This window comes from Arvicola amphibius, chromosome 18 (genome assembly GCF_903992535.2).
Source record: "Arvicola amphibius chromosome 18, mArvAmp1.2, whole genome shotgun sequence".
Taxonomy (NCBI): domain Eukaryota; kingdom Metazoa; phylum Chordata; class Mammalia; order Rodentia; family Cricetidae; genus Arvicola; species Arvicola amphibius.
In genome coordinates, this window is record NC_052064.1 from 10,242,800 (window position 1) to 10,269,518 (window position 26,719).

Consider the following 26,719-nt stretch of genomic DNA (forward strand, 5'->3'; position numbering starts at 1 on the left):
CACATACCTTTCTCTGAGTTTGCAGAACAGACCCATTTCTGTCAATTTCACCAAGGTCTCTTCTGTATTGAGGCCTGGTCTGCAATACATTCTTCCCTACTCAGCACCTAGCTGGCCAAACAAAACCCAAAACTCTTCTCTTTCAGATAATCAGCACAAATATCCCTTCCTCAACAGGGTTCCCAATGTCTGCCCATCCAGAACATACCTCCCCCTTAACTCTTTCTCATTGCTCACATTTCCCGAACACTATTTGAAAGTACAGACATCTACTGGTTCCATCATTCCTTCTCTCATTAGATGACAGACACCATGAAGAGAGGGCCCATGAGTCTAGTTCACTACACCCCCGCCCCACTGCACACAGATCACAGCAAGTGCTTAGTCAGAAACTCAGAGGAATGCGCGCTTTTAGACAGATGCTGTCTCTGTGCATTCCATGGCTTAGAGCAGGGTATATCAATCCCAGGAATACTGATATCTTACCCAACTACTTCTTAGTTTCAGGAGAGGGTCATGTTAATTTATAGGGCATTTCTTGGCAGTGTCCATGGCCCCTAGCATCTCCCAAATGATGAAAACGAAACAAGCTTCCAGACCCTATTAAACGTAGCCTGGCAGGCAGGCGAGGGTCACTGGCTTCGAGTAGTAAGGTGCTGCTACCTAGCATCCCGATTCAAACCAAAAATGATACTACTTAGGATGATGGCTGAAACAAGCAGCATCCTTGAAGCCTTTCTCTCCCTTCTCAAACATGCCCTAAACAGAGACCCCCTCACACTATGAAATGTAATCATTTCAATAATCAAAACTTTCCAGGTTTACTCTTTCAGAAAGAATTAGTGAAGACACTAACACTGACTTCAGTATGTTGTTCTGTGGATATCCCAATGAAATGATCAAAGAACTCAATCAAAAAAGGCTAACAGAGGCCACCACACTTAAGCAGGGTCTAACAGAACGTTGTTCCAGTACATGTTATTCTAATAATTGAAATCGTGCTCTTTTTTTTTTGCTTAAACAATAACCTTATTGTTGCTTTTGTCAAAAAGATTAGGCACTGTTTGTTTTATCTGCTGCAAGCTAAGTGAAACCAGCTGTACCAATGAACTAAACTCTAATGTCTGCTTTCTTCCAAAGGAAATCAGGGCTGGAATCTGCAATTTGAGTAAGCTTTAGTGCTTCTAAAAAAAAAAATAAAATTAGCAGATGTAAGTGGGTGGACTGTCATCCTCCTTGGACTAGGTAAGGATAAGAGCCCTGTTTTCCGACTTTCCCCTGTACGCAAAGAACATTTAAAAATCACGTGACAAACCTCATTTCTTACGCAGCTACTCTGTATAAATCCCATTTCTCCTATTGTACATGGCAATAGCATATTGTGGACATTAAACCACAAAACACACAGCTGCATGCTCTAGTGTCATTCTCATATCCTACACCTACTGTTGGTCCCAGTGCGACCTCTGAAGCAAGGTGCAGACAGCTCAGGCCCATAGCCCCCAAATCTAAAAGGCATCAGGAAAATTTAATTAGAAACAGGGAGGAGCATCCCAAACAATCCTCAAGATGAGATCCAATTTGCCTCTCTTCTGCTCGGAGCTCCTATCTATGGACAGGTGACCTCTAGGGATGATCTATTTATTAAAAGCTAAGGTTGGAATGCCAATAAACCTCGTATTCAGGGCTTTCCACCTAGGGATTTCTGACTTATACAATTCTTCCAACTCCTCCTGATAGTGTTTCAATGGCATTGACCTCGAGGGCAATCATAAGAACCAGGTCTGTAACCTCCCACATCCTGGAAAGGTGGTCAACTGCCCAGCCTTTCTCCTCCAGTGCTTGTTTAATTAAAAGCATTCCTTCCCCCTGTTTCTCCCTGGGGCTTTGAAGAGCTCTTTGAAATGCATTTAGTATACATCAGTCTGGGTTTGGCTACCCTCTCAATTTATAAGGTCGTTTAATTTCAAGTTCAATTATTCAGCACAAATTGGCAGAATGCAATGCAAAAGAAGATGGACACTTTCAGTCACACAAATCTCATGTTACATAAAAGGAGCAAATTCCTCTGTTGTTCTTATTGACCTCTGAGATAACAATTCACTGCTGGCAGGAACCAGTGTGGGCAGGTTCATCAGGAGCAGCTTAGCAAACTCCTGAGGAGGGAGGCCTTTGCACCTGCACCTTCACAGAAACAGGGGACAAGCAAGAAAATGGCTAGGAGCATGACCATCTGTGGGGTGACTGAGATCAGAGGTGGAACAAGGAGCTGTTGTTCTTCCTCTGACTGACATAAAATGTCCGGGAATAGCAGAAGTAGCAACTCAGCTGCGGGGAGCAAAGATTTATAACGTTGCCATGCACGTGGGGCCTCACATTCGAGCTTTAGCAGAGTTCAGGGTTGTTCTGTTATCAGTGTCCAACAGAATTTGGGTGTGTACATCTCGTTTCGGGAGCTGACATGGCAGGAGGCCTTAGCTCTGTTTACTATAACCACGCCATCATGCGTACCCTCATGCATACCCACACAGGCCAACCACCAGCCCTTCCAAACTATACTGCTTGAATCAAATTCCACTTTAGTACTTTTGCTTAGTCAAAAATCTCCACAATACCAAAGTAAACTCAGCTGCTTTTACTTTGAGACCTTCAGAGTTCAATAAATTTAGGCTTATTACTAACAGAATCAAATCCTGTATTTTGGTGGGGAATTGAGATTGGCCACAAAAGGAAACCATGCAAAAAAAAAAAAAAAAAAAAAAAAACACAACACGAGGAGCACAGTGAAGCAGCAGACCTGGGTTGCAGCACTGAAGCCATGGCTGCACACCTCAAATTCTGCAGTCAACAGCATCCTTTATCTTGTCCCCTTTTGAAATAACCATACCAGTTTAGCTGGACCTGTTTTGTTTTACTATATATTAGTTTATACAGCACAGAGAAATCCTACCTTATATAGAATAATTTGTGTACCTGTACCATCGCTCTTAAAGATTAAGTTCCATCCTAAAGCCATTGGTTATTAAACAAAACCCTGATGGCCAAGCACAGCATACCACCAATGAGTTGGACAGACTGTTGCCGTTTCTCTCAGCCACACACCTCAAGATGATTAAGACTCGATTGCTAGAAAACGCCACACACCTTGGCTGCAACACAGTGAAGATGGAACAGAGCTGGCAGCTTTGTCTTTAGCTAAATCCTAGGAGCTACAATACCTACCTAGGGGCAAGATGTGTCCACTTGTTGCCGTACTAGCATGACGGTTCCTGGGATGACCAAGTGACTCAAATAGATTTACGGCCTGTTCCACGGATGTAAACCCATGCCTCTTACCTTACACCCGGTCAAAATCCCATGGCTAGGGAGGCCCTCGGCCCCAGCAGAGGGACTTAATACTGCTTTTCAGCTAAATTAACACAGCATCAAACAGCCTTCTAAATAAACGTTCACCTTTATAGGCACAGACAAATTCTACTCTCAGTCTCAAACGAGTCTCTTTTTCTAGGGGCTAAAGCAACCCAGTGACAAAACAAAGCCAGAAGAAAAGCCTCCAGGAAAGGCTTGGTAGGAGGGAGGAACCGTCCTGTAGGGAATCGGTCTTGTAGGGAATCGGTCTTGTAGGGAATCGGAGGGAGTGAGATGCTAGAGAGAGAAGAAAAACCAGAAGAAATGCCTCTAGGAAAGGCTTGGGAGGAGGGAGGAACGGTACTGTAGGGAATCGGAGGGAGTGAGATGCTGGAGAGAGAACAATGAGAATATGTTATATACACGTATGAGAATGTCAGCAAACGATGATGATGATGATGATGATGATGATGATGATGATGATGATAATGATGATGATGATGATGAGATTCAGTTTACTAAGAGCAAGTCCACATCTGGTACTGTTTTCCTCTGCCAGAGGCAAAGACCTGTATTTTGTTTACAGCCATCTTAACCCCTCTTCACTTAAGAAGGGGGCAGACTGGGGGTCAGAGACTGAAACTGCTATTTAATAACAACAATGTCTGTCATTGTGCTCTTACTGGAATTGACCTAATGATATTTGTAACTGCTTATAGATGTTGAGAAGAGTTTGACACACCCTGGAAAATGTTTGGGTTTTAATGCAAACATTTTGAGCCCTTTACACCGTCTTAAAAGAGAAATGTTGTTTTTATACTGATCATACCGGGATAGTCAGAGATAGCATGGCTAAGGTCAGAGAAGGATTAGAACAGGAAAAAAAAGAACAGAGAGAGCAGGAGGAGGTTCAAAAATTGGTTCTCCACCTACCCCTGGGTCACCACCCTCTTACCTTCCCTTTTAGGGCCCCTTTTAGGATTTGTGGTTTTTTTTTTTGTTTTGTTTTGTTTTTTTTTGTTTGTTTGTTTGTTTTTTCGAGACAGGGTTTCTCTGTAGCTCCCTTTTAGGATTTGTATTATTGATGACTTTTGGACCATGTGCCCTTAATAGGCTCACTAAGTTTGTTCACCAACAGGTGGATTCTCTGACATCCAAGCCCATTCAGGTCCATTCACCGGCTTGATCTGGCTGATCGAGGGCTAGAAGAAGCCCCTGAGAGCGAGTCTCCTATAGCAGCCACATAAAACTCAGAGATATGTGTGTCTGTCCACGACAGGCATGGGCACCAGCAAGGAGTGGGAGGCAAAGCACTGCAGCGAGAGGACCAAGCATTCTGTCTCTGGGTCCCTGAGGAACATGCCTGATTGCATAGAGTTTGACATCCAGAGGTATTGATATAAAAACCTAGACCCTCTCCTCCCCAAAAAGACATCTGTAACTCTGAAAAGAAAATTCTTCCACCAAGTTGGAAAGAAAATTCCCCCACCAATTAAACATAGGAGGATGGGGCCTCTGCCCCCCCCCCACACACACACTGGTTAATGCCTGCTCATCTACCAGATAACCTTTAGCTCACCTCATTCTAATACTTAAAAAGGGTGGACATGCAGCACTCGGGAGGCAGAGGCAGGCGGATCTCTGAGTTCGAGACCAGCCTGGTCTACAAGAGCTAGATCCAGGACAGGCTCTAGAAACTACAGGGAAACCCTGTCTCGAAAAACCAAAAAAAAAAAAAAAAAAAAAAAAAAAAAAAAAAAAAAAAGGGTGGACATGCCGGAAGCAAAGACCTGTATTTTTTAGATCTGTATTTTGTTTACAGCCATCTTAAGCTCACAAAATAAGTAAAATATTCACCTCTATCGCCTCTGCAGGGTAAACTCGGGCCTGGGAAATCAACCTGGTATCTTATCTCCTGGCGAGACCTACAGGCCCCAGGCTTTAGAAACAATTAGCATTTCCTTTGTTAGTCAACAATCACAGACCCTCAGTTTTTCCTTATCAGCTAGGGACGTCTCTGGACCTGAATTCCAGCAGACCTGACACCCTCCCCTCCCCCTTGCCCATTTGCTAAATAACACCTTCTGAGAAATAATAAAGGACGGCTTGATCAGAAATCCTGTCTTGCTGTCGTTTCTGTGTCTCTTGCCCTTCCATTCCTCTCCTCCAGGTTCATCAGGGACCCCCCCACCCCCGTTCACCTCCCGCTGGCCAGGATATTTCTCCACTGTGCCGTCATCAGCTTGACTGGACCTGGAAGTGCCTAAAAGCCATGGCTCTGAGTAAGTATTTCTGAGAGTCTTTCTGGGACTGGGACGGGGAGGCCCACGCAAAACACAGACAGCACCATTCTGCGGGTTTGCACCCGACACTAAGGGAACAGGGAACAATAACGCCAGCAGCACTCACCACTCTCTGCCTCCCGACTGTCACATGTGTCAAGCTGTGAGCCAGACAAGTGCACCCTTCCTCAAGCTGCTTGTGTCCCTTCTCTTACTATAGCAAAGAGTAAAGTAACTAATGCATCATTAAGGGGGATAATTATAACACTGGTTGACTAAACTTCAAAAATATTAACAAGAACTAGCAAAATAGGTAAAGTCCGTAGTCACCAAGCCTGGCTGAGTTTAATCTTCAGGACCCACAGAGTGGAAGGAGTGAACCCGCTCCCACAAGTTCACATACACCCCATGGCATATGTGCCTGATCCCACCTCCTCTGGGCACACACACACACACACACACACACACACACACACACAAAAGCAAATAAACAAACAAATACATTATACAACGTATATCAAATCCTGGCCTGGGAAAGTGTGCCCACCTGAAATCCCCAGCATTTGGGAACACAAGACCAGAAGGATTACTGAAAGTTCAAGAGCAGCCTGGTCCACAGAGTAAGTTCCAGACTTTCCCCTCAGAGCTCAGAGAAACTCACAGAATAGAGGCTGAGAGACTTTCAGAGCCAGAGGAGATGGGGGTCAGCAGGAGGATGAGGCCTCTGAATCAACTGTCAAGGCTCGTATGACTCAGACAAACTGAGACCAGCACAGGGCTGACTCCGCTCTGCACGAGATCCTCTACCTATTCTGTATAGATTTCAGCTTAGTATTTCTATGAACTTCCCAATGTGTGACTCTTGTGCCTTCTCTTGGGCTCTTTGCCTTCTGTTAGTGTGCCTTGCTCAACTTTGATGTGGTGGATCTTGTTTTGTCTTTGTGTATTTTACTGAGTTATATTTTGTTTTTATATCTTAAAAGAAGATTGTTGCGAATGCACCGCCAAATCGGAAGACTGAAGATGAGTAGCTGCTGAGGACTAAACAGGGTCCTCCAAGAAAATACATGCTTCCACTCTAACCAGACCTGAACTTAGAAAGGGACGTTATACGACAACATGGCCTTGGGGATTGCGAAGATGGTTCATTTGTTTAAATTCTTGGTGTACAAGCATGAGGATTTTAGTTTGGATCCCCAGCACCAATGGAAAAGCTGGGCACAGAGACACACAACTGTAATGCCAGAGTTGGTAACACAAAGACAGGTGATCCCAGGAGCTTACGGGCAAGCTACTCTAGCCTAAATAGAAGGCTCCCGGTTCAGAGAGACCCTGTCTTAAAATTGAGGTGAGCAACAATAGAGGAAAAGATCTGATATTGACCTCTAACCTATATATACATATGCAGCAGACAGTCATCCCCCAAACACATATATGAACATATACATACATGTATACATATATAAACACATACATGAACATATACATATATGCATACATATATAAACACATACATGAACATATACATATATGTATACATATATAAACACATACATGAACATATACATATATGTATACACACACAAAGAGGAAGAGTGAAACAAAAACCATAGTCATCAAAGAGCCATCAGGAAAAAGTGAAGTCATTAAGAAGGACATTCTTCCCATATGAGCTATGTCCTGACTCAGAAGGAACACTGGACAGAGGCAGCCAAGCATACTGAGCAGACTGTGGAGATTAAAGCAGAGTGTTTTCAGTGTGATGAATGCACAACAGAAGAACCACAAGATCACCTACGCCCCCCGCCCCAAGCTAGAGAGAGGAATGGAACACACTCCCCTTGGAAGACCTGGAAGGAACAAACTGCCGTCCCTTGAACTTTCACGTCCCACGCCACAACTGGAATAAAGACCCAACAAAAGTCTCATGTTTAAGCCACCAAATGGGTGGTTCTCTGTTTTGCCAGCCGTGGCCAGCAACCACAATCAGGCTGGTGGTACAATCTAAACATGAAACCCATATATCAACACAATGAACACGTGTGTGAAATCCTCACAGATGGAGAATCACTGGAATCTCAAGGTTCAAGCAGCTCTTCTGGAAGATGCTGAAAAACTGAGGAGAAGGCTAAACAAGTTTCAAAGTAGAGTCAGGGCTGCTGACCTTTAGGAGAGAATGTTGAAGAGTGCAGAAACAAGCTCCCAAGGTTTAAAAGGCTCCTTTAATTGTGTACCACTCTAGGAATGCACCAAAAAAAAAAAAAAACTCAACTCTTAAATTCTCCTGTAGGACAAGTGCATAGCTGTTGTCTTATCCAGAACTTGTTACATAAATCGAAAGGAGCCAGGCAGCCTATCACTTCTTAAATCTGGTGAGGGGGCAACGGATTTCATCTCCTGCTGGAGGAAATTAAATTCTACCTGTGACCAGTAGTCTTGAGATTTCTCAAGGAATGCTGATAAGATAATTTAAAAACTCCTGGAACAGAAGCTATCAATGTCCAGAATCATCCTTCTCAAAGAGTAAAGGAACTGGTGACGTCTTTTTTATATTCAGGAACAATAAATGGGAAGATGTTCAATACTCTCTAGGATTTTGAAATACATCAGCATGTTAAACATTTAGTAGTTATTCACCTGCACATTAGCTGAAGGCATCTTTTGTGGGCAGGCAGTTCTAAGAGCTTGCTTCCATACCATCAAATAGTATGTTTGCTTTTGTCTGAATCACAATTGAAACAAGGCAGAGCATATGTGAGAACCATCTGGATTATTCAACAAGGACCGGATCATTCCAAGGCTTTGCAGCTTGTATTATTATAGGAGGAATGGTGTCGTGATTAGGAAAAACAAAATGTCTTACAGCCAAAAAGACATGAGCTCGACATGTGTTGCTACTAACTACATGTGTGAGCACAAAAAGTTGACGAAAGTCCATGCAGCAAGACTGCTGACGGGTGAGATGGAGATGCTTGTGATGCAGGTAGCAGGTAGACCATTGCAAGAGGTAAATAAGATAAAAATTAAGTAGTGTGGTTTATACCAAATAACTGCTTCATAATGGCTAGTTAGCATCACATTATTGGTCTTAAATGTACAAATAGTTTTTATATAATGACTACTACTAATTTTCTTTAGAAAAGAATAAAAAGCTTGGGATGCAGCCTTGAAGTGACATCTTGTCTGTACTTCAACAAATAAAGCTTGTCTGAAGACCAGAGGGCAGACAGACAGAAAGAGACATGGCTGGGCGGAGAGAGGAATATAAGAAGGGAGGAGACAGGAGCTCAGCCCTTTCTTCATCTGGGTGATTGATTAGCAAGGTAAGAGTGGGCTGTGGCTTGCTCCTTTCTCTTTCTGATCGTTCAGCATTTACCCCAATATCTGGCTCCAGGTTGTGATTGCTAAGGCCAATTAGAACTCACGCAACACAACCTCTGCAAAAACAAAGCATTACTCTACCCTTCCTTGCTTCAAGCTGCCTCGTTAAGTCATTAATAGTAGAGTTCTCTGGCTCTACTTTTTCCCATGCCCTATCATGTGACTCCATAGTGAAAAAATAAACCCTGTAAGAGCACTCACAGTTAGCACAATTACTACCCTTAACAGTATATTTCTGCATTTCTTAGCACATAATCTTTATAAGGAATACTTAATCTTCTTTATTTAAAAACCCTGAAGAAAAATGAATATACACACTCTTACCCAAATTAGATCTAAATCAAAATTTTCCATTACATGTTCTGTTTCAATTTTCTGTCATAGATTTTATAAAGACATTACAACAGGGATGGTTTCAAAATTATTTTTAGTATCATTTGGTAAGGTTATTAAGGTGAAACATGGTTTTTGCCTTGGGTTACTCCTAAAACAGAAGCTTCCTATAAGCTTCTTGTCACTGAATACAGTTGCTTCCCAACATTCAGAGATGGGAAAGTGTGGGAAAAGGGATCCTCAGAAATATGTCTGGGAAGGCTTTTTAAAAATCCAAATCTGGAAAAAACCTGTGCTCCAGCAAATTGGAAAATCTAAAAGAAAAGAATAGTTTTCTTAATATACAACCACCTACAAAAGTTAAATCAAGGTCAAATAGGCAATTTAAACAGACCTAAAACCTCTAGTGAAATAGAAGCAGCCAATAAAATTCTCCCTAACAAAAAGAGTCCAGGGCCAGATGGTTTTGGCACAGATTTCTACCAGACTTTTCAAAGAGTTATTGCCAATATTACTCAAATTATTCCACAATATAGAAACAAAAGGAACATTGCCCAATTCATTGTATGAAGCCAATTACTCTGCTATTCAAACCACATAAAGACCCCCAAAAAAGCTGTATGTAGAAGATTCAAAATAGATGCGTATTTATTACCCTGCACAAAACTCAACTCCAAATGGATCAAAGAACTCAACATAGAACTAGATACAATGAACCACAGAGAGGAGAAAATAAGGAATATCTCTGAACTCATTAGCGAAGGAAGACTTCTGAAAGAAACTATTAACACAGGCACTAAGATCAACAACTGATATATAGGACATCAAGAAACTGAAAAGTTTCTGCATGGCGAAACCATCATTCTGACAGAACAGCAGCCTACAGAGCGGGAAAAGATATTTACCAATCACACATCCAATAGAAGGCTGTCTTAGTCAGGGTTTCTATTGCTGCAAGGAAACACCATGCCCAAAAAGCAAGTTGGGGAGGAAAGGGTTTACTCAGCCTATACTTCCACAGTGCTGTTCATCACTGAAGGAAGTCAGGACAAGAACTCAAAGAGGGCAGGATCCTGAAGGCAGGAGCTGATGCCAAAGCCGTGGAGGATGGCTTACTGACATGCTTCCCATGGTCTGCTCAGCCTGCTTTCTTACAAAACCCAGGACCACCAGCCCACAATGGAGTAGGCCCCTTCTCCAGGGGTCACTAATTGAGAAAATGTCCTACAGCTGGATCTCAGAGAGGCATTTCCTCCTTTTCTGATGACTCTAGCTTCTGACAGGTTGACACACAAATCCAACAAATACAAGGGCTACTATCAAAAATACAGTAAAAAAAAAGTAGGTATCAAGAAAGCAACGCAATAAAAAATGGGGTACAGATCTAAATGGAGAATTCTCAAAAGGGAAACTCAAATGGCTGAGAAACACTTAAAGAAATGTTCAACATCCTTTGCCATCAGGAAAATGAAAATCAAAAATAGTTTTAGATTTCATCTTATGCCCACCAAAATGGGTAGAAAAATATAACACATGTGACAGCTCAATAATACAGCAAGGATATGGAGTAAGGGAAACACTCTTCCACTGCTGGTAGGAGTGCAAACTTGTATGGTCATATGGAACTCAGCAGAGCAGTTCCACACCAAGATGGGACTTGAATTACCTCAATATCCAGCTACATAATTCTTGGGCATATACCCAAAGGACACTTCATCCTACCAAAGACACACTTGGTAAACCATGTTCCTTTCCGCTCTATTCATTATAGTCAGAAATTGGAAACAACCTAAATGTCCCTCAACAGAGGAATGGATAGAGAAAATATGGTACATTTATACAATAGAGTAGTACTAAGCCATTATTTTAAATGATATTTGCTGGTAAATGGTTGGAACTAGAAAAAAATCACCCTATGTGAGGTAACACAACCTCAGAAAAACAAATATGATATGTATTCACTTGTATATGGATATTAATTGTTAAATCAATGATACGCAAGCTAAAACCATAGAACCACAGAGGTTAGGTATAGAGTAAGGGACTAGCAGGAATAATTAGATCTAATTAGGAAGGGGAACTAAAATTGATAGTTATGGATAGATGGGCAAGCTGAACAGGATAATTTAAAAGGGAAGGGAGGGATATAGTGATATTTCATTTGTATTTTAATAAAGAAAGCTTGCCTGAAGATCAGAGTGCAAAAACCTAGAGGCCAGGGAATGGTGGCACACACCTGTAATCCCAGGACTCGGGAGACAGAGGCAGAGGAATCTCTGTGAGTTCAAGACTACCCTGGGCTACACAAGATGATACAGAAACAGATCCAGGTGGTGGTGGCTTACACCTTTAATCCTAGCACTAGGGAGGTAGAGACAGGAGTGATGTGGCTGGACAGAGAGAAGACTATAAAGGGGAAGTGACAGAAACTCACTGGAGTGTGGATTCTGAGGTTAGATGGAGATACAGTACAGTCTCAGCAGTCTGGAGATCACCCCTTCGGACTGAACACTGGTAGAGGTAAAAGATCTCTCTAGTGGCTTTACTACTCCGATTCTCTCATCTTCAGCTTTAACCCCTAACTCTGTCTCTGGGTTTTGATTAACTAAGACTAACTAGAGTTGATGCTACAGAGGGGAAAGAGGGTTGAGAGACGGGGAGAGGCAGCTACAACTAAGGGCCATGAGGGGTGGTGTGCAGACCAAATACAAACAACGGAAGCTTCCTAAAATATAGCCCTCGTCACAGTTAGGGTTTCCACTCCTGGGAAGAGACACGATGGTGACACTCTACAAAGGAAAACATTTGGACTGGGGCTGTCTTACAGCTCAGAGGCTTAGTCCATAGTCATGATGGTGGGAAGCATGCAGGGACACATGGTGCTGGGGAGGTTACTGGGAGTTCTACATCCAGATCCAAAGGCAGCAGAAAGAGACTGAGACATACTTCCCCCATCAACACCACACCCACTCCAACAAAACCACACCTCCTAACAGTGCCACTCCCTATAAGCCTATGGGGGCTTTTCGTTTAAACCACCACATACATATATGAAAGCAATCAAATTAAATCACCAAACAATGGGAGATACATAGCCCCCACTAGCTATCTGGGAATGGGTTATATCTAATGGAGTTGTTGGTAAAAGGGGTCCCATCAGAACCCCCCCAAATAACCCAGGCTCTTGCCAAAATTACAGATTGCTCTCCACAAACTGACAGCACAGTCCCATTCCTGAAACAACACTTACACAACTCATTGAACATCGAGCAGTCGAGCTGGGGCCCACCTAGGGCTTTCATGACTGCAGCCCAGCATCTTGGTTATAAGAAGGTACTCCACACATTACCACTGAAGACATGTAAACACCATCTCAGCTACAAATCTTTGATCTACTATGATGCCCTGTTTACAAGATCTGCTAGTGCAATCATGGCCCAAAGCCTGTGGGAGTAACCAATCAATATCTGATTTTACTGAGGCCCCACCCCTACGAGCTGCAACCCCTACCTTACACTGCTTTGGGTGACCAAGAACCAGAGACTAGATAACCTAAGCACCTATGGTAAAACCAGATCTTTAAAAAAACAAAACAAAAAAAACCGCAACAATAAAATGACTCCAAATGGCATTCTGCTATCCCCATAGATCAGTACCTTCAAAAGAGAACCAGAGAAGTTTCTTCCTACAACAGATGAGAACAAATATACAGACATTTTGCAGAAAGTGAGAGACCTTGGAACATGCGAACCCCAAACAGATGTCTCCCTCAAATCCATCTTCTCAGAAAACCCCACAGAAGTGTAGGCAGAAAAAGTGCAGGACCCAGAGGTGATGGAAAACAGCAGGAAAACCAGGCCCTCTAAGTCAACAAGATAGACACACATATAAACTCAGCATGCACAGGGCCTGAACAGGTCTGCACCAGATCGGGTCCCAGAGATGAGAGGAGAAGTGGACACACGCCTGCATCCCTAACCCAGAAGGAACCTCCAATTTATAACCCCTTGTGAATGAAGATTTAGGTTTCTCCACAAAAATCTCATTAGGAGAGAAATCACTCTTAAGGGTAGGCCTCATGCTCCACGGCAGGTGGACAACAGAAAAGCTAACTTAAGGCCATCTTTCTCTCTCTCTCTCCTTCTCTCTCTCTCTGTCTCTCTTTCTCTCTCTCTCTCTGTCTCTCTTTCTCTCTCTCTCTGTCTCTCTGTGTGTCTGTCTCCCTCCCTCCCTCCCTCTCTCTCTCTCCCTCTCTCTCTCTTCCCCCATCCCTTCCTCCTTCTTTTCTTTCTATTTAATTTTATATTTTTACATTTTCTCTGATTTTTTACCCTACAGGTCCTTACGCATATATTATGGTTTCTGATTTGTAGTTTTGATTGGACTGCTTGGTACGCTATTGAGTTGGTCTGCATCTATGTTTCCTGTGCCTTTTCTGAGGCTCTTCTCCTTCGGTTTGTTTTCTCCTATTCAGGAGTGGTGGTTTGGGTTTTGCTGTTGTTGTTTTGTTTTGTTTTTGTTTTTTGTTGTCATTGTTGCTGTTGATTTTTTGAGGGGTGGTGTACCTTTTATTTTATTATTATCTTTTAGAAGCCTATTCGTTTTCTGATGAGAAACAGAAATGGAATAGATCCAAATGGAAGGGAAGGTGGGGAGGACATGGGTGGAAAAAAGGGGAAGGGAAGGAGTAATCAGGTTATAATATATGAAAACCTTTTCAATAAAATAAAACAAAAAAATCTAATGTAAAATCACTTTGAATTTTGAGAAAATCAAAGTATCATTATTCAGTCACTAATGTTTGTGTGGAAAATTCATCCGAATTGAAACATTCTCTTCTGGATGAAGAGGCAGGCTCATGAGATTCGGGGACTAAAAACTGCTTCACGAGGCTCCTCCACAGAGTAATGAAAGCAGTGAACAGTTCTAGGGCAGAGGAAGATCTGAGCTGTCCAGCTGACTGCAAGTCTGCCTGAGATCTCCAGTCAGGCATCTTTCAGGAAGCTCCTAGGCTGAGGAGGGTAGGGGGCTTATAGCCATGTAGCTGTCTTTGAGGCACCCTTGTTCCTAAACAAAAACCAATATCTATTGCCCAAACTCCTGCAAGTTGTCCTAATAAAGATACTGGCACTTGCCCCCCCCCCGGCCCCCTGCACGCACGTGCATGTGCGCGCACGCACACACACACAAACACGATCTGTCATTTAATATTAAAAAAAGTAATAAAGGAGGAGAACTGTGGGAAAGAGGAAAAGGTGCTTCTATGTGTGGAACTTTATGCCAAAGGAGACAGGTAAAAAGGAGTAAAATGAAAGCTTACAATTTCAAACTAAATGACTTGGGAAAGGTGGAATAGATGTTTAATACAAAAGGATGTCAACAGTGACAGTACGCTTGGATTTAACCCTAGAAGTCCTTCAACCAAAGAACTGATAAAGAAAATGCGGTACATTTACACAATGAACGATTACTCGGCTGTTAAAATAATGATATCATAAACTGGAACTAGAAAAACTCATACTGAGGTCACCCAGACCCAGAAAGGTAAATACGGAATATATTCTCTTCCATATGGATATTAGTCATTAAGTATATGGTAACCACGCTATAATCTGTAGGCCCAGAAAGGTTAGGTATACAGACAGGGTCTAGAGGAGACACATAAGATTTCCCTGGGATAGAGGAATAGAATAGACTTTACAGGTGAACTTGTGGCAGGTGCAGGTAGGAACAAAAGAATTAGGTAGGGAGAGGGAGGGGAGGGAGAGTAGTGGAACAGAATGCAGGGAGAGATGGCTGAAAGGGGGGGGAGCATTTGAAGAAAGATATGGAAACGTAGTACAGTGGAAACTTCCTAAGATATATGATGGCGATCCTAATAATGAGGGATACGGAGTCACCTGTCCACCTCTTGTTGCTAAGAACAGGGACTAGATTGCATTCAACTGACTTACTGACCAAGGGGATCACATGAAAATCCCCAAACAATCCAGGCTGATGCTAAGATGCTGGATTGCTCTCTGCACACTGACAGTGGAGTCTCACTGCTGAATACAATATCCATACAACTCACTGAATACGGAGAAGTCCAGCTGCTACCTACCGGGAAGCCTTCTCCCCTACATTCTTGGGTCTTTGATGCAAGAAGACACTCTGAAGGCTCACAAAAGAGACGCATGAACACCACCAAGCCCAACATAAGACCTTTGACCTACAATGTGAGCAGATACGCTAGGGCAACAGTAGCCCCGAACCTGTGGGAGTAGCAATCAATGTCTGGTTTGACTAAGGCCTACCGCATTAGACGATCCCTGACACTGTTGGGTGATCAAGAAGCAAAGACTGGAGCGCACAGAGACCTAAGGTAAAACCAAACACTACTGGTCTAAAAAAAAAAAAAAAAAAAATCAATGAAATAGCTCCTAATGCTATTCTGCTATGCTCATAGATCAGCGTCTCCTTCAGTCATCAACAGAGAGGCTTCCTCTGACGCATGTGGGAAAAGGTGCAGAGACTCACAGACAGACATTATTGGAGACAGAATCTAAATGGGACGTCTCCATTAAATCCCTCCCCTCAGAGCTCAGGGAGTCCTGGGGAAGAGGAGGCAAAGAGTTAGAAAAAGTGTAAGGCCAGAGAGAATGGAGGCCAGCTGCAGAACAGACCTGCCGAATCAACTACGCCAGGCACACATGAGCTCTCGGAGACAGGAGCAGCCGCAGGCACAGGGCCTCCAGAGGTCTGCACCAGGTTATCTGTGCATATACTGCAGATTTTAACTCAGTATTCTGTGGGCCCTTTGAGTGTATATAGTCGGCATATATTGTATGAGAAAATAATCTATTTTCAATAAATGGGGAAGATGAAAAAATAATAAATGGTAAACCACCAGGAGAAATTAATTACCTCATTCACCTGGAAAATAATTCTCATTTGAGGATTCTAGCTCCATTGTGAAAAAGTAAGCTATGTTAAAAAACCACTTCGATTAGCTTTTAGACTTGTTTAAAGCAAGGTCACAAAAGTTGGGAAACCAAACAGCAGGAAAATCTACTCTGTAGAAAATTTGAATTATTTAACTATTATTTAACTATGCTGCTATTTACTATTAAGAGAACAGATACCCTGCACATATGACTTGTTCTTTAAAACATTTAACTTACTTGCTTTTCCCTTTATAGACTGTTGCATAAGATCCTTCTCCTAGTTTCTCCAGTTTTTCATAGGAATCAGCTTTTCCAAACTTGGGACTTGTTGGCTAAACACGGAACAGCGGGAAAACAAAACAGATTGTATCAGTACCAGTTTGTTGACTCTGAATAAGTAACATTTCCTGATATCAGAATGGTTTTTAAAACAAGGCAATAAACAATCATTGTACAAATTCAGAATACACAAACACACAGAGAATTGTATTTGCCCATAATCTAACCAAGGTAGCCCTGTAAATATTTTGATATAGCATCACCCAAGGCTATCTTGCTGGAAATTGTTTAATACAGATGACGTCACATTCAATGTACATGCTTGATGACCTGTGTTCTCACATTCAATGTGTTATGAACATTTTCCATATTATGGCATAATATTCTAAATCATAGATTAACAAACTAGTATATGCAGGTCAAACATACTCTGCCCCATGTTTTTATACATCCCATTGATGTATAATAATTATTACCTTGTTTCAGTAGTAGGGGAGGAACCAAAAGAAGAAAATTTTGTGATACATGAAAGTTGTACAAAAATCACATCTGACTGTGCACAAAGTTTTATCAGAATGGGCATCTTATCTATGACTTTCTAGTTATAACAAAACTGTAGTTACTACACGTATTATACAGCTGCTGATGCTGGGAACACTGTGTTACTCTACAGCCAAACATGACTGTATAATACTTAGTCAGAAAAGTTCTCCTCCAACATATCTCATCAGTAAATCACACAGATATCACATACTATCTAGAGATAACTGATCATTCTAACCTCGCATCCCCACAGGTGATAATTGTTAAGGACTGACAAATGAAATCGAGGGCTGTCTGCTCCGCAAAGGGGACGACCATCAGAGTGGCGAGACGGCCGGCAGAATGGGAGAAAATCTTTGCAGCTGGATATGTGGTAGAGGATTAACACAGGCAATAAAGAAGGTCCCAAGAATTAAACATGAAAACCCATCTAATCAATAAATAGGTGAATAGAACTGTTCTCAAAGGTAGAACTTCAGACAGCCAGTATGTGGAAATTGTTCCACATCCTTAGCCATCAAGAAAATGCAAATTAAACAACACTGTGATGCCATCTCACCCAGTAAGACCGCTGTCACCAGGAAAACAGCGTGACAGACATGCTAGAGAAGTGTCATGCACGTTTACGCTGGTGAGAGTGTAGCCTGGTGGCTTTGCTACGGAAGGGAGGCACTCACAACACACAAGATGAGCAGCAGATTAATTTGACGAAAATATGGTTCATACCCACAGTGGAGTTTTATACAGCCATAAAGCAGGTGAAATATAGCACCTTCAGGAAAACTAATAGAGATCATCAGTAACATGAGAAATCTGATGTAAAAATAAAAATGGTAACATAAGTAGCACAAGTCAGACTCAGAAATACATGAACCATATTTTCTGTCATATATGGACACATATTTATGTGTGCATGTAAGCCCATATGTAGGACATACACAGATATGAAATAAGAGATACTATGATGAGGAAGGAAAGGGAATAAATGGGGGAGGGCAAAGAAAGAAAGAAGAAAAGACAATACCCCATATTTCCCCTCATATGCAGAATCTAGACTTGGTCACACACACGTGAAAGCAGAGAGACTACTTACAGGGAGAAAGTTGTACCCTGAGGTTGCAGGGGAGAAGAGCAGGGAGGTCAAATACAGGAAGTACAACGATACACATGAATGAAAGGTCATAAAGAAACCCATTACTTGCATTCCAACTGTAGCAATTAATTAAAAATGAAAATACTAAATATGTTCTCTAGTCTCCTGCCCACACCAAACGCAACACAGTGACTAAAGATACATTCTTCAAAACTAACAGTTCATGATCTTGAAATAAGAATTATCTAACCAGACATTTTGAGGAATATTGAATGGTATAATGCAATTGGGAGTAAAATTTCAGAGAAATGACCCAAAACCCATGAGAAAACTATTAGATTAAAATAGCAGAAACCTTTACGTATATGTGAGAACGGTAAGGGGAGACTTAATTTTATAAAAACAGAAAGGACCGATGAGAATGAGGTCACTGAGTTAGAAGGGCCAAGCAAAGACTCGGCCAACATCTACAGAAACAACAATGTACAATTACAAACGGCCAACAAATATTTAAAGCTGCATTCAGCATCCCTAGTCATCAGAAAAATGCAATTAAACCTAAGGGTACAACCATGGCTTTTTTCGTAACAGTTTTAATGAAAATAGAATTACATCATGGCTTTTTGATGCAATCAACAGAAGCAAGAGAACGAAATAGAATAAGCTGACAGGTTTCTCAAATAAAAGCACGAGTACAAATCCTAAAGTCACAATTCACGAAAGATGAAACCATGAAAGAGAAGCATGGAGCTCAACGGGCAGAGGAACTAAAACTCTTGGAACGGCGGTTCCAGTGAAAAGGTAAGGGTGACTCTGAAGTTACTGTATGACCAATATTTAACCAGCATAAAAAACATTTAGTGAGTACTGAACGAGAGAAAAGATATAGTTGAAACAGCAATAAACTCGGGTTTGAACAAAATTCTCACCAGACATTTCAAGGAGCGACTGCATCTACAAAGAAAAGTTAACCAGAGATAACAAAATGGCCAGGAATATTTTATAAACTTAATAAGAAGTGATTTGGCTGGGTATGGTTAGCCCTCCAGAGACAGACATAGAGGGATCTCTGTAAGTTTGAAGCCAGTCTAGTCTACATTGTAAGTTCCAGGTCAGAGTTATGTAGAGAGAATCTGCCTCAAAACAAACAAACAAACAAAAAGAGGCAACGATTTGTATCACTAATAGTGCAGTAGTTAGTGTGCCCAAAAAGAGATATGTAGACATGGCAACTTTTATCAGCTGGGGCAGATAAATCAAGGCATTAACCTCCACAGTACTTCAACATAAGGATTGGCTGGACTAGTGCAAGAAGTACAAGAAGGCAGAGAGAGGGGGGAGAGAGAGAATCATGTTGAGAATTCTTGAATCAATTAGAACAGAGAGTAGGCACTAATTAACTCCAAAGTCACAAATTTTAGGATTTTCCTTACATCTTAAAAGTATTTGTTACATTTACACAAGTAAGATGTATACATCTTAAATAAATTGAGGAATGATGGGAAAATGCAAGAAAGTAAGAGATAAGGAAAGGGAAATTAGACGAGGGATTCTCAAAAAAAATACACCAAGTAATTCATCATTAAATAAGGATAAATTTAAGCTCAACTATATCAAAGATTACAATAAACATAAATGAACCACCTTTGGCAAATAAAAGTCCACAGATTTGTGATCAACAATATGTTATTGAGAAGATTCAAAAGAGTATATCTGAAAATAAGGAGAAAAAAAAATACCATTTGGAATTGAGTTTTGTACAGCGTAAGGTGTAGGGATTGAGTTTCATTCTTTCCATGTTAACACCCAGGGTTCTCAGTCCCATTTGGTAATGTTGCTCATCAACAGATGAATGTATAAAGAAAATAGAGCATACATACTAAATGGAATTTTATTCAGCTAGACACAAAACTGACATCATGAGATTGGTAGGAAAGTCAATGAAGCTTGGAATTTTGTACCAAGGGAAGTAACCAAGGGACAAAAAGACAAACGCTGCCTCTTCTCTCCCGTGTGTGTCCTAGCTTCCCTCCACTCCTCGGTCCCATGTGTTCAACGTGGAGAACCTCTAGAAAGCAGGAAACTAGAGAGGAGACATTGCACAGGGCAGGGCACCTTAAGGAAGAGGGGCATGGAAAGGGTGGGAAACTTGGGGCGCACAGGTTCAAACAGGTGGGAGAGACAAAAGGGTGGAGGAAGAAATATCAAAACGGGATGTATGAAAAGCCACAATCTGGTAACCCTTTGGCAAATACTGTCCAAGACCAGACAGGGCCATTCTTGGAAATAATGAGTCACTAAACAAAAACCCTAGTACCAAGTGTGGGATACAGGTTCTTGGCATCCCTCTTGGTTGCTCACAAAAACTAGATGGTGAGGCCCTATTGCTAAAGGCATCACATGCCTTGGATGCAAAATAAGGAGCTTGAGCCTGCTCCCTGCTAGCTAGCTTTCAGGGGTGCTGGACAGTCCTGTGTTCTGTTGAGGGTGTAAAAGCATTAGTGATCTTACCCAGCTGTGGACTCTATGAACCATGAAACCAGACTGTCAGTCAAGATGTGCCCATTGGCACAATAGTGGTCAGCTCTTACGGGGGATAAACAACTGCTTCCTGATTAGATTGGATGTGTGCTCACAAGAGAAAATCCAGGCCTAATGCTATACATCTGGTTAAAACCCCATGACTGAAGAAGACTTTTCTCCCCGGGAGGGGGAGAAACCTACTGCTACATTGCTAAGTTGGCACAGATTCAAGCCACCTTCTAAATATTTATATTTATACCCACATTCAGAGGCTACTCTCACCCTTAGTCAGAGAAGCTTTTCTCTGCAGAGAGTGAAGATGAATGCAGAGACCCGTCGCTCCACAAGACACTAAGAATATTGGCTGATTAAAGACATTTACAGCACCCTTTTAAGGTTCAAAAAATATTTTAGAAGTGGGGGCTGAAAGAATAGATGATCTGAAAGCTAAGGAAAGGATTTCAAACTGAGGTCTTCTGAGCATGGCAAGGCCATGGCAATCACGAACTCACAGTGCCTGTGCCCACTGTGTTGGTGTTTACAAGCCAGGCTCACCCAACAGTCAGTGAGTAGAGAACGTGCTCACAGGGTCCTGCACTTAGTGGTGAACGACTGTCAGTAAACAGGTTATGGGAGAAGGACAGACATAGTAGCCAGGTGTACCCACTGATGATCAGGTCAGCAGTCTCTAATGTCTAGTTGCAAATTCAGGTTCACAAACATGCAGTTAAAGTCCGCTGGACACTAAACAAAAAGTTAACAAATACATAAGAAGAGTTGTGTAAGGAAGTGGGTGTGTGGCTGGCAGAGGTGGAAATGAGGAGGATGTTTTATATACATGTTTGAAATTTTCCAAGACCAAAATTAAAAGAAAAAAAGGTAGGAAGGAAGAAAAATGAGCAATACATATTTTTAACAGGGTTCATCTTTAGCATCAGAAAAATGCAAATAAAAATAATTGTGAGATTCCATCTCACCCCAATCAGAATGGCTACCATCAAGGAAAAAGACATTTAATGCTAATGAGGATATGGGAAAAGAGGAGCCCTATTCACTGCTGGTGGGAATGTAAACTAGCTCAGCACTACTGAAACTAGAAAGGAAGAGAGGGAGAAGAGGAGGGAGAGGAGGAGGAGGAGGAGGAGGAGGAAGAGGAGGAAAAGGAGGAGGGGGGAGGAGGAGCAGGGGGGGAGAAGGAGGAGAAGGAGGAGGAGGAGGAGGAGGAGGAGGAGGAGGAGAAAAGAAGAGGAGGAGGAGGAAGAGGAGGAAAAGGAGGAGGGGGAGGAGGAGCAGGGGGAAGGAGGAGAAGGAGAAGGAGGAGAAGGAGGAGGAGAAAAGAAGAAGAGGAGGAGGAGGAAGAGGAGGAGCAGGGGGAGGAGGAGGAGAAAAGAAAAAGAAGAGGAGGAGGAGGAGGAGGAGGAGGAGGAGGAGAAGAAGAAGAAGAAGAAGAAGAAGAAGAAGAAGAAGAAGAAGAAGAAGAAGAAGAAGAAGAAGAAGAAGAAGAAGAAGAAGAAGAAGAAGAATCACCACTACTTGACCCAGCTACGCCACCACAGTTCCTTCACCCAAGCATTCTACACCCTGCCACAGAGACACCGACACAAATATTTCATTGTTTCTCCATTCACAATAGCAAGAAAACACAACAATGCAGACATCCAATCACTGATGAATACAAAGAAAACGAGGCACATTTACAATGGAATTTTACAAATCCAGAAGGAAAAATGATGGATCTGAAATTCCTATATTAACTGAGTTGATCCAATATCAAAAGACAAAACTACATACTCTCTCATATGCAGATTCTGGCTTCTAATTTTTATTATGTATATTTACATGGGAGTGAGTATGGCTAAAGGTCGTGAGACTGGAAAGGGGGTTTGGAGAATGAAAGAAGGTTTTTGCTTTGTTTTGTTTGTTTTTTGGAGACAGAGTTTCTCTGTAGCTTTGGTACCTGTCCTGAAATTCATTCTGTAGACAAGGCTGAGCTGCACTTGGGAGGCAGAGGCAGGAGGATCTCTGTGACTTTGAGGTCAATCTGGTCAGCCAGAGTTACATAGTGAGATCTTGTCTCAAAAAAAAAAAAAAAAAAAAATTCCAAAGATGGAAGGAAAAAATTCAATTTGTCAATTATGACATCAACTTTTTCCAAGTGTATATGACATGGTTGGTAACTCAGAGTTACGACTCTACTTTAAAAATATGATAGGCAAATTCTGCTTTTTATTTCAATACTGATAAAAAGAGAATCATCTTCTGGTCCCAATTATTAAACCCAGGTATCTTTAGATGCTGACAGAGCATCTTCACAGGCAGAATGAATGTGTCAAGGCAGCAACAGAGATTGCAAGAAGTTTTCCAGGTCAGTTATTCAATCTGCCATAGCGTTGAACACCATAGTAACCCATTTCTCCAACAAATTATCCAATGAGAGGACAATTCCACAAAGCCACACCAAGCTCCATAGTTACATGTTGCTAAATTTTTAATGAAACATGGACCAAAAATAGAACTCTTGTTTTCACAGAAATCAGAAATAACTAGAGCTGTACAACACTTTTGGCATCATTTACTCTAGTCGAAGTGTATAAATAGGAGAATCTCCCAGAAAGATGACTTTCTCCCAAGACTATCTGCTGAGTTTTAATTAAACGCATTTTTTCCTCAAAGCAAAACTCATCTGTTTAATGTTCCCATTCAGCATGTAGCATGAGGGGAAATAGCAAAATTTGGTTATGAACAGTATTTTAAGAAAACACCCTAACTAATAACAAAGCATTGTTTTCTAGATATGTATTAGTTCCCCAGAGGTTTTCAAATGCTGCAGCCTGGGTAGCATCAACAACAAAAAAGGGCATTTCCAATTATGGAAGACAGCAGATCAGTTGGTGGTGACAGCAAGTTTGGTTCCTGCTGAGGCCTCTCTGTGGCTGGAGTCCTCATCCTGCTTCTCCTCTCCTTAATATCTATCTATCATCTATCTATCTATCTATCTATCTATCTATCTATCACCTCTCTCTCTGTATATATATATATATATGTATGTATATATGTGGTGTCCCTCCCTCAGCTCATAAGACCATCAGCTAGAGGACCCAGCTCCGTGACTGCAAGTGAACTTAATCACCTCCTCGAGGATCTTATCTGCAGATAGGGTCTGAGGTACTGTATTTAGAACAGCAACACAGACATTGCGGGGGAGGAGGGGCAATGCAGGTCACAGAAAAATAGACAGCTTGATGACAGACAAATATACTTCAACTGTTACCACAGACAGGAAGGGAATGTGTAAAGGATCCAAGATTTCTTAATGGTATTTTGTTTCTACATATGTTAAATTACACATCACACTGAAGAACTTTTACTTTTTCTTCTCTCAAGAAAACACATAAGAACCAAGTAAAATGCAGTGGACATTTGCATTCTGAGCTACTTGACTAGTCCTGTGTGGGTCGATCCGCACCCATTTCTCGTCGCCAGGAAGCAGCTGGCGAATGTCGCACTTCACCATCACCCTCCCGAGCCCAAGTTCTAAATAGAAATTTTAAAACCTATATTAAACTTCGTATAAATGATCTTCCATGGAGAAAATATTGTGTTCACAGTTCCTCTCTAAATTATTTTAAATCCGAGTGAAAAACTCTTCACGTCTGCTGTTGGACTCCTTTAGGGATGAATCTGAGCTAAAGGAAAAGGGAGCTACAGAAAACCACCCCTTTGCTCCTACTCTATACTGACAGCAAGTTCTAGGAAGCAGGAACTGGCAGAGATGGAAGACTTCCGTCCCTTGGGAGAGGCACAAGGAATTGACTAAACATTGTATGTTTTACTCTGTGCAATCTGCCTGGAATATGTGATTGCTTTCAAATGAGACACTGTAACACTACCTAAACACTGAACAGAGGCAACCGTAAAAATGTGAAAGTTTTCATATTATAGAAAGCAATATCGATTTTATTTAAAAGAAAACCAAACAAGTAAGAAAAAGCGATAATGGCACATACGGTCTATTTGTCTAACTAAATGGATTTGGATTTGTTAAGTGCTGTGGTTAAAGTATATTCTATTAACACTGGAATGGCGCAAAATTAATACTCTGCCACGTTTCGCAGTAAAACAATCAGCTATTTGCCCTGTGGTACTGATCTGTAGACATTGTGGAAATAGCCTGTAATTTGCAGATCAATCATACAGTCTTCCTAAGACAGACCGAAGGCATGTGATTCCCCTCTAAAAACAGCTCTGGTCTATGAAAGGATAGTTCCTTGAAACATGGACTATATGAGACAGTCTAAGCTTTGAGGATTAGATTCTTTAAGTGAGTCTTCTATTTTAAGCATGGAAAGGAGTCTGATGTGCAACTACCACGCATATAAATAAGGAATCCAAATGCCAAGCATTTAAAGAGGCCACGAGTAAAACCTTTCCTATCCAATGAACAAAACCAAGAATAATGCAAAAGTGGGGGGGGTTCCTCTCTTAAAATTAAAGATCAGGTCTTTCATTTGCCTTTCTCCACACAACTTTATTATGCTGCCCTGTTTAAATGAAGACACTAGAACACACAGAGATGCGGGCAACCCTAGCATTAGCTTTGCTCTGCAACATCAGGTGCAGGAACGGATGGAACAGCCCTATGGGACAACCATTTCCTTCTATCACTTCTCTCCTTAGAGTGCGCACTCAAAAGCACCATGGTGACTTGGAAATACAGACGGCTGAGGTGCAGCTGCCAACAGACACTGCATGGAGACATTGAATTTAAGGAGATAATGCATTTTTCAAAAACAGAACAGAAGAGCAAAGGGCTGTCAATTGCCAGGCTCACTGGAGGGGAACATTGGTCTGGGCAATGGAAAGAGTGGAGGCTGCAGCTGAACAGCGCTCGCCACCCTGCCACTCGCAAGGCAGGACCTTAGCAGCTCTGCTTCATTGTCTGCACCGCAGTGACAAATATCAAAAACACTGAAGGCTTACTCTTTAGCTTTTGACATTTATTACCTAAGTTTATAACCAATGAACCCATCGTAAGGTTGATTCTATTCTACACCCCATTAAAACACGGAGAATGTAAAGGGTGAAAAAATAACAAAACTTATTCTGTAGGTACTGGCAGAGCTAGAATTAAATAAACTGATGAGAACTGAGCATCTCTTTCCTTTATTACTACTACTCTAGGAAAACAGCCCCATGGATTGAAGTTCCTCCCAAATGGGGACACAGTCAACTGTGCTTAGCTCTCTCTTCTGCTGAAATCTCATTCCTAGAAGTAGGGATAGGTGTTGAGACTGTATTATTATATACTACATGAGTATCCAGGAATGTACATCCCAGTGATGCAGCCATAGCTCCACTGACTTCACTGAAGACTCGTTTTCATTCTCCATAAGGACTATTTGTGTAAGGCTGACAGCCCTGTGCCTCCTGATAAAATATCTAACACACACAACTCACCAGAGGAATGGCTTATGGGACTCATGGTTTCAGTCCATGGTCACCTGAGTCCATTGCTTTTAGTTGGGATGGCCCAGTGCCAAATGACAGGAGCATACAGAAGGCCTGGTTACCCCATAGCATCTGGGATGGGGGCAGGAGATGGAAGGGAGGAAGAAAGAAAAAAAAGTAGGGGGGAAAAGAGACAGAAAACTGAGAGACAAGAAAAACAAGAAGTAATTGGGGTGGTCCAAATAATACCACTTAAGGGCACATGCCCAGTGACCCAGTTTCCCTCCTGTGAGTCCTACTTTAGGAGGCATGGATAGCATCCAAGCCTTTAACACATGGTCTTATCCAGGTAGTCATTGAAGATGGGGACCATACCACCACTAACTGCAAGAGAGCCACAATTAAGGGTGGCTGCAGTACCCTGAACACCCATGGATATTCAAATGAGGGAGGAAGAAGCCAATCAGAATTCTGTAACCTCCAGTCATCTTGTTTTTCCTTAAGCCCCAGAACAAGCTCTATCTCTGCAATTTTATCCCTTCATTAAGGCAATCCACAGTAAA

At 41.8% G+C, this 26,719-nt stretch overlaps 1 protein-coding gene across 1 annotated transcript in view; it reads right to left on the minus strand.

The window, feature by feature from the left end:
- Positions 1-26,719, minus strand: part of Cdk14 (cyclin dependent kinase 14) — a 529,530-nt gene that overhangs the window by 375,157 nt on the left and 127,654 nt on the right. Inside the window, exon 4 of the mRNA XM_038315331.1 lies at positions 16,508-16,602. Coding sequence (XP_038171259.1) covers positions 16,508-16,602 — 95 coding nt within the window. The remainder of the gene's footprint in view (positions 1-16,507; positions 16,603-26,719) is intronic.